The sequence below is a fragment of the Lepidochelys olivacea genome (assembly GCF_965140295.1).
Source record: "Lepidochelys olivacea isolate rLepOli2 genome assembly, chromosome: 9".
NCBI lineage: Eukaryota > Metazoa > Chordata > Testudines > Cheloniidae > Lepidochelys > Lepidochelys olivacea.
In genome coordinates, this window is record NC_140419.1 from 103,276,468 (window position 1) to 103,289,761 (window position 13,294).

General features: G+C 59.2%; 1 protein-coding gene and 1 pseudogene across 6 annotated transcripts in view; one reads left to right on the forward strand and one right to left on the reverse strand.

The window, feature by feature from the left end:
- Positions 1–4,062: 4,062 nt before the first annotated feature.
- LOC311526329 (gap junction alpha-3 protein pseudogene) lies at positions 4,063–6,450 on the forward strand (annotated as a pseudogene). Its single transcript, XR_014714718.1, has 3 exons — positions 4,063–4,120; positions 4,414–4,539; positions 5,578–6,450. The product of XR_014714718.1 is annotated as a gap junction alpha-3 protein pseudogene (transcript).
- Positions 6,451–8,535: 2,085 nt separating this feature from the next.
- ZMYM3 (zinc finger MYM-type containing 3) overlaps positions 8,536–13,294 on the reverse strand; it is a 67,953-nt gene continuing 63,194 nt past the window's right edge. For 3 of the 5 annotated variants that reach the window (XM_084638563.1, XM_084638562.1, XM_084638561.1), the window contains exons 22-24: positions 12,768–12,882; positions 11,089–11,536; positions 8,536–10,157 (exon numbers count right to left, since the gene is read on the reverse strand). In XM_084638563.1, the coding sequence (XP_084494689.1) occupies positions 9,959–10,157; positions 11,089–11,536; positions 12,768–12,882 (762 nt within the window). In that variant the 3' untranslated portion in view covers positions 8,536–9,958. The remainder of the gene's footprint in view (positions 10,158–11,088; positions 11,537–12,767; positions 12,883–13,294) is intronic. The other 2 variants (XM_084638564.1, XM_084638565.1) reach the window with 2 other exon arrangements.

Consider the following 13,294-nt stretch of genomic DNA (forward strand, 5'->3'; position numbering starts at 1 on the left):
GCTGTTTTTTTCTTACCTGTTTGAGCTTCATTTCCCTGCCTGCTTGATGATTCTGTTTCCTGCTTAAAGACAGATGAAGCAGAGTGTGCTCCTTTGTGTAGGGCAGACCTGTCGGCCTGGACTGGCTGTGGAACATGTGCTAAGCACCATCCAGGGGAACCCTACCACTGCACATTTTACCAGGATGCTACTGACCAGCAGATGAGTTTTCACAGGATTCCTGCGCAAAAGGTGATTCCAATAGTGAGCAGGTGTGAATACAGTCCTGCCCCCCAGCCCTGTGGGTGAGGCATGCTCACAGGCCAGGGATCCCACGGCAGCCCAGCCCGCAGGTTGTGCCGCATAGCCCTGGGGCAGGGCCTGTCGGCACCCAGCCCACCTGCTCACCACAGGCAACAGCCACCAGAGTTGGGGCTCAGGGGAGACATCAAGGGACCCCCTCAGAAGCTGGGGGAGGGGCTACTCCCTGATAGCCTGGGTGGAGGCTTAGCAGGGTGGGCTGTTCCCTGCTAGCCTAGGGCTGGGGTGGGGCTCAGCAGAGGGGGCTGCTCCATGCTAGCCTGGAGGGCAGATCAGCAAAGGGGGCTGCTCTCTGCTAGCCTGGGGCTGGGGCGGACTCAGCTATATGAGTCTTTCATTTTCATGAATGGTTTTACGAGGTAATTTCTCCCCTGGCTGGCTGGACATGGGGCCCCTGAGGGGAGGGCAAAGGAGGCACTGAGCCTTACATGTGTGGGGGGACACCATGCTGGAGGAGAGGACCGGGGCACCACGCTTGGGAGAGCTCCATGCAGCTGAGGCTGTGGAGCATGCAGGGTGCTGCGTGGTGTGGAGCAGGGACATAGCCCAGCCCAGGCCTGTCCTGCCCCCTTGCTGACAGTACCACACTTGGGCTGCACATGCAGCCCCTCGACCTGCCCCAGACAGACAGGGCTGCGGAGGGCAGGGCAGCATGGTCACCACAACTGGCCCTTGCACTGAGCAGATACAAGGGCCTTGTCTCTGCCCAGAGAGCAGCCTGGCACCGGTCGCTGTCCCCGGGCACCGGGCAGCCCCGGGAGGCAGCAACACATTCCCAGCCTGCTGCATGGCTCCAGGCACTTTCTTGGCCACAGAAATGCTGGGGGCAAGCAGTGCCCTGCAGGTACAGAGACTGGCATGAGCCAGGGGATAGGGCACACTGAGGGGCTGAGGGAGACACCAAGTCCTGCCAAGTGTCATGGGGCCCCGCACACCCACAGCAGCCAGCCCCCGCCCCATTCTGACGCTAACCCCAGCCCAGATTACAGGAGGGCAAGGCTGGCTCACACCTGCTGCCGGGCCGAGTCGGCCACTTACCCGCCCCGCTGGGTATAGGGTAGTGAGGCCTCAGGGCACCTGCAGAGCACAGGGCACCACCCTCCCCAGCTGCCGAGGCTGACCCACGCCCTGGCAGGGTGTCTGCGCTACGCAGGCTGCAGGCAAGGAGAATGGTGCCCCCACAGCACCTCGCCCTGGGCCAGCATGCAGCCCCCGTCACCTACCCTGCTGTGGCACCAATAGCCCCCCAGCCCTCCCACCCTGCTCCAGCCTCTCCATCTCCCCAACCCCCCTGCTCCTGAGCCACCAGACCGCACCTGCCCCATGCCATGACTTACCTGACGGTAATGGCTACTGGTTTCGGAAACGTGCCAGATGCAGGTTTTGCTGTTACCCTGGCCCCACCCAGCAGCTGCAATCAGCCCACAGGCAGAGATCGCATGGGGGGCAGTGCCCGAGGCTCCGGCAATGGCAGGGAAATGAGTCAGTGACGCAGACCCAGAGAAACCCCCCCCTCTCCCCAGGCTGCAGAGGAAGGCAAACAACCCAACATTCCTGCCAGTCTGACCTGGGGGAAATTCCTTCCCCCCTCCCCCCCCGGCCCCCACACAGTGATCACAGCCATGGGCATGTGAGCACGAACCAGACTGCCATGCACCTGAGAGAGAGACTGCTCAGGGCCACCTCCAAGCCCTACCCGCCCGCCCCGGCTCCATCTCCAGCCGTGGCCAGCCCCACTGCTGCAGAGCCAGGAGAGGCTGACATCCTGGGGACCACCGAGACCAGACAGGGGTTTCCTCACCACCTGCCCTGTGGCCTTGTGGCCTTTGCACTCATCAGCTCCTTGACACCAGTCACCTGCCCTCCAACACAAGGTCCCCCCGGCTTTCCCCCGCCTCGGCACTCTGCAGGGTGACCCATCTCCCAAAAGCCGTATGTCCTGCGTTCTTACGGAACAGACACGGGCTGGCTCCCTGCCTGGCCGGGCTCAAACCCAGCCCTCAGCCCCTGCATGCCTTGGCACACCCACCACACAGTTTGCTTGGGGTGAAAATAAACAAACAGAAAAGTCACAGATTCAAAACTGAACTAGTGAGAGGGCCAAACGTCCGAGCTACCCAGGGAATAGCCACAGCTGCGCCCTCAGGCTTCACAGGGTCACATTAGATACAAATCCCTTTCCTCAGTTTCCCAGCAGGAGGCCCCAGCTCAGGGGGGTCCAGCACTCACAACCAGCCTTCCGCCGCCAGACTCCCCCGAGTGCTGCATGAAAACGCCTCCCTTCCAAACCTGCTGTTCAAATGCTTTTTCCTAAGGCCCCGGTGACTCGTGCCTTGCTCTTGTCCATTTCCAGTTGTTTCAGTGTCCTTCCACTGACACTCATGGGCCACCATTCTCTGTTCCTGGGCGGCAGGATATTTCTCTGAAAACATCCGCTCAATGCACTGTGTGCATCGGAGCGAACAGATGTTAGGAACCAATGGAAAGGGATAGCTAAAGACAGTAAAAATCATATTGCCACGATATAAATCCATGGTATGCACATCTTGAATACTGTGTGCAGTTCTGGTTGCCCATTCTCAAAAAAGCAATATTAGAATTGGAAAAGGTGCAGAGAAGAGCAACAAAAATGATGGGGGGTGTGGAGCAGCTTCCGTATGAGGTGTGATGAAAAAGACTGGGACTGTCTCTCAGAAAAGAGACGACTAAGGGGCGAGTTGACAGAGGTCTATAAAATCATGCCTGGGGGGGAGAAAGTGCCTAGGGATGTGTTATTTACCCCTTCGCATAACCCAAGAACCAGGGGGCACCCAATGAAATTACTGGGCAGCAGGTTTAAAACAAACAAAAGGAAGTATTTCTTCACACAATGCTCAGTCAATGTAGGAACTTGTTGCCAGGGGATGCTGAGCAGGCCAAAATGATAACTGGGTTCACAAAAGCATGAGACTAACACATTTATTTGGGCATAAGCTTTTGTGAGCTAGAACTCACTTCATCAGATGCATGGAGTGCATGCATCTGATGAAGTGGGTTCTAGCCCACAAAAGCTTATGCCCAAATAAATGTGTTCGTCTCTATGGTGCCACAAGGACTCCTCATTGTTTTTGCTGATACAGACTAACACAGCTACCACTCTGAAAAGAATGAGACATTCCTGGAGGACAGGTCCATCGATGGCTATTAGCCAGAGGTCAGGGACCTGCTCCGCCCTGGGTCAGAACAGTCACTGCAGGAGGTGTCCCTGGCGCCTGGGCTTGGTGTCCCTGCTGCTGGGGGTGCAGCGTGTGGGCATGTAGCCAGGCTGTGCCCTGGAACAGGTAGAGGGGGCCGTCCCACAGCTGGCCCAGGACAGGGTTTATGCTGGGGATGTGTCTGGTATTTCGTGGATCTCACGGGGCAGGCTGAGCCCCAGAACCCCAACCACCCAGTCTCCCTGCCCCCTGAGCGTCTACAAACTGAAGGGGAGGGGCAGCTAACTTCACCTTTACATTATAAATATTAACAAGGGGGCATGCCCCACTGCAGTGAGAAGGGCAAGGAGGGCTTTGCAAGCCTCCACCCTTCCCTGTGCAGGATCCCAGGGGGCACTGGTCCGCTGAGCTTTGTTGTGCAACTGCAGCACAGGGCTCTGACTGGAGTGCACCCCAGCTGGGATGCGCCAAGGGCTGCACTGGCCATGCCCGCATACTGGGGCATGGTCCCCCCCAACTCAGGCAAAGCCTTCCCTCTGCGTGGAGGAGCCCAAGGCACCGTGTGAGGATGGCGTCAGAGATGGGGCATTTGCAGAGGCCCCCAGGCCCAGCAGCGCATGGAGCAGGTCGGTCAGGAAAATGACCCTCCAATGGCATTGAGGCGGCCAGAGCCAGTGAATTGCATGGGCTCGGTCACAGAGAGCTCTCCCAACTTGCTGTCCTGACACCCTTCCCTGCAGTAGGGATTATATTTAGAAATGTGCTCAAGCCAAAAATAAAGAGGTAAAAAGGTTTCCCAGGGGCTGTTTCCGCCGTCAGTCACAGGGACAGCCATGAAGCGCCTGCTCCAACATAACCTGCATAAAACACGCTAGGCAGACAGACAGACAGACAGACTCACACGCCTGCCCCTTGCCAGAGACCAGCCGGACACTTCTGCCCCCAGAAGAGGAGTGGGGACACGTCCTGCTGGGGCTGCAGGGATCTACTACGCAAGAGGCACGGGGCAGCGGAGTTGCCTCCACGGCCACAGGATCTGCAAACGGTGAGGGAGTGTCTTTGTTTTTTGCCTGGCCTGTGGTCTCATGGCACTAGGCACTGGCATCTGCTCCAATGAGCACAAATGGGCCCCGACCCTGCCCTCCATTTGTCTGTGGGAGAAACCCCGGCCCTTTGCCCCAGACTCACCCTTGTGTGGCCTTGGCTGCGCAGGGAGCAGCTTTGGGCTAGGCGTCTACCTCAGCTGCCAGTGCTGCAGGACAGGCTCACCGGGCAGCGCTTTGCGAGCCCCAGGTAAAGGGCTTGAGCAGAATGGCTTTGACTTGAATTCTAGCCTTGGAGCTTTCAACCTGGGTTAATCCCTAGAAGAGGAAGCGCAGTGCAGGCTCCCCCCTGCTGCCCAGCCACTTGGCTTCCTCCACAGGGACCTGCTCAGCTGTTCTGTCTAGGAGGCCACTGATTTCCAGCTGCCTTGAGAGGCTGCTGCAGAGCTAGGAACAGAGCTGAGCTGTGCTGAACCTGGGGCCACCGCAGAGCCAGTCCCCAGCAATCAGTGCTCTTAAAGCAGGATACCAGGGCCAAACAGGGGTTAATCCTGGAGGGGTCTTGCAGCCACAGGCAGCTGATGGGCTCAGGTAGCCTCAGGTTAACCCACTCCCTGCCCTGGCTTTGCTCTTGAGCCAGGCACATGGCTTATACAAACACATCCCTGGCCACAAAAGGCAAGCATGGCTGTGCGCTGTATCTGGCTATCAGGCATTGCTGTTCTGGGACCCGAGGGAGGAAGCTCCGGATGCTGGTGTGTGCAGCAGGGCCGGGGAGGGCTCTGCTGTAGGGACGTGCCCAGTGCAGGGTGCCCCCATGCCAGCTTCTCACAGGTCTGGAGCAGTGCAGGGTGCCGGAGTCTCTGGGATGCCGATGTCTGGGCATGTTCCTCTCTTTTAGGATGAGCCGGTATTTGCACTCATGGGTGACTGGAACCTGCTGGGGAGGCTTCTGGAGAGTGCTCAGGAGCACTCCACAGTGGTAGGGAAGGTCTGGCTCACTGTCCTGTTCATTTTCCGTATCCTTGTCTTGGGGGCAGCTGCCGAGAAAGTCTGGGGGGACGAACAGTCGGGCTTCTCCTGCGACACCAAGCAGCCAGGCTGCCAGAACGTCTGTTATGACAAAACCTTCCCCATCTCTCACATCCGCTTCTGGGTGCTGCAGATCATCTTTGTCTCCACCCCCAGCCTCGTGTACCTGGGCCACATCCTGCATCTGGTGCGCATGGCGGAGAAGGAGCAGCAGCGAGAGGAGACTTGGGTGGCCCAGCAGGAGCCCCTGGTGCAGCATAAACCTTCCATCAAAGATGTTCATGGCAAAATCCGCCTGCAGGGGGCCATTCTGAGGACTTATATTTGCAACATTGTTTTTAAGATGCTCTTTGAGGTGGGCTTCATTGTGGGCCAATACGCACTGTATGGGTTTGAACTAAAGCCTCTCTACACGTGCAACCGCTGGCCCTGCCCCAACACGGTTAACTGCTACATAGCCCGGCCCACCGAGAAAACCATTTTTGTCCTCTTCATGACGGGGGTGGCCTGCCTGTCTCTGCTCCTCAATCTGATAGAAATGTACCACCTGGGCTCCACCAAGTGCAGGCAGGGGCTGGCAGCCAACCACTGCCAGGCGCCCGACCCCAAGGCCAGCTCCAACACTCCCAGAGAAACAAGCGACCACCACATTCCTCACTGTCCTGTGGCCAACCGCCTTCCCCATCCTGCTGACCCCAGCCTTCCATTGCAGCTGTACGCCAGCCAAACAGCTCCCTCTGCGGGCAGGGACAGCCATGCAGCATGGAGCAGCCGTGAGACAGGCAACCAGGGCCTGGCCATGGAAGAACCATTGCAGCAGGGCAGCAGGTCCAGTAAATCTAGCACTAAGCTGAGACCCAGTGACTTGGCTGTTTAACTGTGGCGGCCCAGCCCTGCACTGAGAGCTGGATGCACTGGCCCAGAGCTGACAGGCAGGGGAAGGGGGCTCTTGTTCCAGACAAGCACTGTTACCGCGAGGCTGCATCACAGGGAGCACAGCTCGGCTCAGGAGCCCGTTGTGTTTCCATGGATGCCATGTTGTCCCCACCATGGAAATACTGGGCCCGTAATACAGACACCAGTGTCCAGGAGCCTGAAACCTGGGCCAGACATGCACAGCTCAAGCCCTCTCCCCTCAGTGGCTCTGCAGCAGCCTTGTGGCCGTCAGGGGCAGGAGGCAGGGAGCCGAGAGGGGTAAGCTCCACACTTGATAGGACGCAGGCAGGGCCTGTAACTTTTCCTTTCCCATGTGACAAGGCCTCAGGGCTGTGTTGGACCTGGGCAGCCCCACTGGTGTTTCCCCTTTTCTAGGTGGAGAGCACCCCCACCCCCTTTTGCTCCTAGGCAGTAGCAGAGCTCAGGAAGGCCACAGCAGAGACTCACAGTAGATGGCTGCTCAGGGCCAAGAGACCCTTTCCAGGCCCTAGCAAGGAGAATGGGACTGGACATAGCCTTTGCCACGCACCTGGGGCCCTGCTGGATGGTCCACAGCTTTGCAGGCTGCTGGTGTAACAGCCTGTCAGGGAAGATGGAGCTGCTCCAAGCAGGAAGGCCTAGGCCCCACTACCACTGCATCCTAGCCATGTGGCTCCTTCCCCAGCCCTGTGCCCCAGCCGGGGCGACTCTCAAACCATCTCTACCTCCCAGGGCAACGTGTGTGGGAAAGCAAAGACTGCAGCTGTGATAGTCAGGTGACGCTGAGGTTTCAGCAGCCTCAGCTGTTGGACTCCTTCCAAGGCTGCACTGAGCCCTGTACTTGGGCACCTCCTGCTGTGACAAGACTGACTTCTCCCTCGTGAAAAGTGGAACAAGATGACGTGAGCTCTGCAGAAGGCAGGCACATTGTCCCGTAGCCAAGGCACAGACCCCTAGCAGGAGAGGGGAATTCAGTCCTAAACTGCTTCTCTCTCTGCCCCTGCCCAGGGTATCTGCGTGCAGGGCCACAGCACAGGGGCAGGAAGGGAACTTCCTGCTGGACAGAGCCTCTGCTCTCCCCAAGAAGGATCCAGGCCCTCGCTCTGCACTGGATGAGAGAGGCCCCTCCCTGCAGCCTTCAGGATTCCTGGGCTTTGCTGTGGGGACAAGGGAGAAGGATCCAGGCTTGGGCTACATTACAAGGAAGCGACCTCTGGATTGCAGTTCTGTCTCATCCTCTCTGGTCACTTGCCTTAGCCTTGGGAGGGTCACGTGGGCAGGGAGATTGCTGCAGGTGTTGCTACGATCGCCATAGTAACATAGGGAAGGGACCATCACTGCAGCTGGAACCAGGGCTAGTGCAGGAAGCTTCTTCCAAGGCCAACAGCAGCTGGAGAGATGGCGCCTGCAGGGCCCACCATTTCATTTCAGCCCCCCAGTACTAGAACAAGTTCAGCTCGTTGCAGGGAGGCTCCGTGAACCTGGACCTAGGGCTGCTTGGCTGTCTCCTGTCCACACTCTCCTCTGGTCCCATGCAGGACTGGTCAGGTTGCCAGCTGCAGAATTGTAGCCTCTGGAGAAGGCTGTGTTGCACACAGGCTGCCCCTCACTCCCTCAAGGGCACAGCCTGGCCACTCCCTGCTTAGCTCACAGGAGATGGAGGCAGGAAGGCCATGGGCCTCTCTCCCGCTCCACATGAAGGCCGGGCCTGCTCCCACCACAATTCGTAGATCCTAATGCCAGAAGCGACAGGCCACCATGGCCACACAGCTTTAGGCCCTACCGCAGGCAGAGCTCGCAGGTCGACCCATGCTGGGAATTACAGCTCCCAGCTGCTGGATAGGGTGCCCTGGCAGGTGAGCTGCCAGATCTGGTCCTACATCCGGCACAGACCCTGGGATGGATGGCAGGGGCAAGGTGACAGGGATCAGGCATAACTCCCTGATGACTGAGCCCTTGAGACAGGCAAGGGGCAGCGGCCCTAGCCTCCTCCCTGGAGCAGAGGCAGCCCCTGCTCTGCCCTTCAGTGGATTAAGGACAGCAGCTGCCGGCAGGTTTTTGCGTCTTTATTTGAAATGAATGGTTGCTAGAGACACAAGATTAGCCTAACGCCCCGTTAGCACTACAACAAGACCGGTGACTGGCTCACTCTTGACATGGAAACAGAGGGCCCCGGGCCAGGTCCCAGAACAATATATACAGACTCAACAGACAGTGCCGAGTCCCATTGACAGCTGATAAAAAAAATCAAAACAAAACACCAAGGGGAGGGAGCCAGAAGGGAACAGCAAAGCTGGGGCAGGGGCTGGGCGAGCAGAGAGACCCAGGCAGCCTCCACTCCCTCGTTGACCTGCGGCCCCCCTCCACTGCTCGCAAGTTCTGGCCTGGTGCGGCCCCGCAGAATTCTCAGTCTAATGCAGGCTTGGAGGAGACGGGCCCAGCAGCAATGAGTCCAGGCACAGAGGCTACCTCCTCCATCTGATAGTGTTAGGCTAGCAACGGGGGCACCATCCATTCTGCTACAGCTTGGGGGGCAGGGAGGGGTCCCTGCTCCTCAGCCCTGGCAGCGAGGATGCCCCTTGGCTCCCATGCCCGATGCAGAATTCAGACCTTCAACGGCCCCCAGTGGCTGCTGTGAGTGCACAATGCAGGGTGAAGCCACAGCTAATGCAGAGCTGGGGAAGGGAGATCCCAGGAGCCCCCTGGGCACTGACCTCTGTGCTGCTGAAGAGGAGAATGAGATGAGCCAGAGACAGCGCAGCCAGGGCCCTCTGGGAACACAGCCCCCTCCAGCAGAGATGGGAATGGTCCAGCCAACAGACTCAGCTTCTGGGAATGGCCCTGCTACCCCGGCTGGCACAGCTCCTCCCAGGGCCCTGCGTGCTGCGCATGGCTCCCTTCCCCACTCCTGCTGCTTGGGCAGGGAGCTGACTGTAGGCTCAGGGCCTCCTGTGCGGGCTACTAGGCCCAGTCTGTCCCCACTGCACTGAGCAGTCTCTTCCCCATGGCCCCACAGCCTGGTGTTCATGTTACACCAGGCAGGGAGAGACCGAGAACAGCCCTGGGGAGAGGGGACAGGCAGGGCTCACCGGCCCAGTGCCCTTTGGGGCTCCTGGCTGGGAGAGGGACTGGCTCTGGATCTCCACCCCTGGGAAGAAGGCGGGAGAAGGTGGGACACTGCCTCAGTCAGGCAGAGCACAGGAAGGGCCTGGGTGCCAGGGGGCTGATGTGGGAGGGGGACGGCAGGTTACTAGCATCAGGCAGGGATGTTCAGAGTCCTACACGCACTGAGCTGGACAGTGCTACCACTTCTGCAGGGCTGGGAGCGGCACTACGCCCCCATGCCATGCCACACTCACATGCCGCAACCCTGGCCAGGTAGGAGGAGCAGGGGAGATGCCTTCCCAGGCCAGAGCAGACCCAGCCCAGCGGGCCCTGGGTGCCGCCTGACCATGCTCCAGCCCTGGCCTGCGCTCAGTCCATGTCCTCCTCCAGGCTGCTGCCCCGGCTGTGCTCCTCGTAGATCTCCCGGACGGCCAGGATGCGATTCAGCATGCTCTCCAGCATGCTCCTGTCCATGGGGATGACCGAGTACCAGAGAGGCGACTCTGCAATGCACGACCGCTCTGGCTGCAGGTAGAAGACGTCGTTCCGGTTCCGCAGGCTCTCTGGACTGTGGCAAGAGGGGGGCAGAGTGAACCTCACCCTAGAGCCCAGAGAGCCCTGGCCTCCTCAGCCATCCTGAGCCCATAGGGTCCTTCCCTCCTGACCTGGAACCCAGCAAGCCCCGGTGCCCCCCCATTCACCCAGGAGAGGCCTAGAGCCCACTCGTCTGAGCGTCTGTAAAGGAGACGCTAGCACTGCAGGGAAAGGCCCATGAGCTGGGCTTGGAGCTCCTCTCCCAAGGTGACCCAGGACAGTGCTCATGGCAGGCAGGAGTGGGGGGTCCCGAGGCACCTCAGCCACCTCCTCCTGCCAATCTGAGGGGAGGGAGGGATATGAGAGCAGCCAGACAGGGTGAGACCAAAGGTCCATCCAGCCCCGTGCCCTGTCTGCCGACAGTGGCCGACGCCAGGTGCCCCAGAGGGAGCTAACCTAACAGGTGATGATCTAGTGATCTCTCTCCCGCCATCCATCTCCACCCTCTGACAAACAGAGGCTAGGGACACCATTCCTTACCCATCCTGGCTAATAGCCATTAATGGACTTAACCTCCATGAATTTAACCAGTTCTCTCTTAAACCTCGTCGTAAGAATGCCCACTGAGGGTGGCGCCCACTGAGGGTGGCGCCCACTGAGACGAGTTACTCAGCCCTAGAGCTGTGATCACAGCACTCCAGCAATGGCAGACACAGACAGGACTTGGGGATGTGAGAAACCAGCCCCTGGAGACACACACCCCATGCCTCCTGCTTCACTGGCAGGGCCCTGGCAGTCAGTGCTCTGCACAGCTCTTTGCAAAGGCAGCACATGTCGGGGGCAGCTGGGCTGCTCCACAATGTCCTTCCAGCCAGTCAAGGGGCCAGACTGGGCACACGGGGCTGCAGGAGTGCAGGGGATACCCCGGCAGATGGACGGTGGCTCCCTCTCCCTAGGAGACTCACCATTTGGAGAGATAGAATTCATAGAACTTGACCGGGCACCGGAGCGGGTTCATCCTGTTCTCCCGCTGCTCCAGGATCGGCAGCTCCTCCTCTCGCTTCCGCTTCCCAGAACTGCTGTCTGCAGAGAGAGGCCAAGTCAGAGCAGTGCACACACGGGGCAGGGGCGGGGAGACAGACACGTGCAGGCCCCTACCTCGCCCTTTTTTCTGCCGGACGGGGGCGTAGTAGCGGATGCTCACCACCTTGGTGGTGCCCCGGGCTGTAGTGCACTTGCGGGACTGGCGCACCACGTTGGTGAAGGACAGCTGCATGTGCTCCTCCGCAGTCTGCAGGCCGAAGAACTTGGTGTTGAAGAACATGAGGGTGTTGAGGAGGACAAAGGGGGAGTACACCCCCAGCTGCTTACACTCCCAGAGATGCTCCTCCTCCACGCGGGAAAAGATCGTGTCTGCAAGCACACAGCGGAAGAAGCTGGGTCACACGCGTCTGTAATGCTGTGGGCTCCCCGGCAAGCTCTGGCCCGGCAGGGAGACTGGAGGGGATGTGGCTGCTGCCGCCACCACCACCAGCCCAGCTTAAGCCACGTGTGTCAGGGGAACATCAACCAGGGCACTGGGGCCCTCCCCCGGATCTCTCTCCCTGCCTGGGGCAGAGGGAGCTTGGCTCAATGGTTCAGTGGAAGGACAACAGCTGTTACAACAGAGCCCCTTGCCCTGTGGAGTAGCGAGAGGAGCCATGCTTGCTGACACCAGGCTGGGAGCTGTCCCACTGTACCCTCCCCAGCCATGACCCAGCCTAGGTTAACCCACCACAGCACAGCTGGTGCAAGCCAGCCCCGGACCATACCAAGGGGCCCCCGCCCCACAGCTCGGTACGAAGTGTCACGCACTGCTGCATGTGCTGGTACAGTCAGAGAGAAAGGGAGAGCAGCAGGCAGGACAGGAACAGGCAACTCCCATGCAAAAGCCAGGCAAACTGCTCCAGCCCAAGAGCTTCCCCTGGCAGGCAAGAGGCTGGGACAGTTAACTTGACTGCTCTCAGGGTGCATGGAGACAAGGGCACCCAGCCTGGGGCCCGGAATGGGAAAGCACAGCCCTTATGAAGGTGTCTAACTTGGAATGGCTCTCTGTTACTGCTTGGACTATGCCAGGAAGCCAGGGAGATCAAAGACCTCTGGCCTGGGAGTTGGGAAGCAGACAAGGGTTCATAAGCCCCCGGGTCTGACACAGTGCTACCCAAAGGCTGGGGCAGGGCCTTCCCCTGCTATGGAAAGCAGCAGCCTGGTCCAAAAGTGGCTGGATGGAGAGTCCCCTATTGTATCTGGACAGAGAATGTGGTTTTCATGGGCACCTGCTAGCCTGGATTCAACCCTCAGCCAGCCTGAGATGCTGAATCCCAACTGCCGACAACCCCTGGCCCAGCTCTGCTGTTGGGTCCTGGGGAGAGGTTACATGCAGCTCCAAGATGCAGCAGGGGCAGTGGACTTCCCCCTCTAGGAATAAGGGTGGGCAGGCCTGGCTCTGTGCGCTCAGGAGGATTCAAGGATCCACTTGTCTCCTATGGCAAACTTCCCTCAGAAGCATCCCAAGGAGGGGAAGGGGCAGAGGTGGTCCCCGCTTGGCCAACTCCAGCCAGGCCTGAGAGCTTGACCGTAGTGGCCGCTAATAAAGGACACGTACTGTTTGGTAGGAGTGTGGGCTGCCAGCCACTCAGGGACTTGTTCAGCTCCTGCACGAAGGTCAGGTAGTAAAGGTCTGTGAAGATATTCACCATCCGGTTGTTCTCCAGCAGGTACTAGAAGGGAGAGAACACATGGTCAGTGAAGGGAGACAGCAGTGTTGGGCACAGGATGAAATGGTTCTGTACTGTAAGTGTGCTGCAGACGTGTATTTCACTTGGTGTGTGCCCAGCGTGCTGGAGCTGGAGAAGTTTCCCTAGCAGTACCCATAGGAGGCGGCACTCGGACCTCGTGCTCAAAGCCTTTCCCCTGGCTATCTAAGGTGGCCGGCGCCCTTCCCCGCCTCAGTTCCTTTGCACCGAATACCCAGAGACTGGACTCCATGAACAGCCCCCGATGCAGGTCAGGCAATGGACAGCGAGAGGAGGAAGATCCCGACCTGGACGCCAAGGAATCCGGGGTGTCAGGGGATCAAGGTGGCAGCTGTCCAGAGCGTGTGAGCAACCAGTCTGACTCACCCATAGCCCA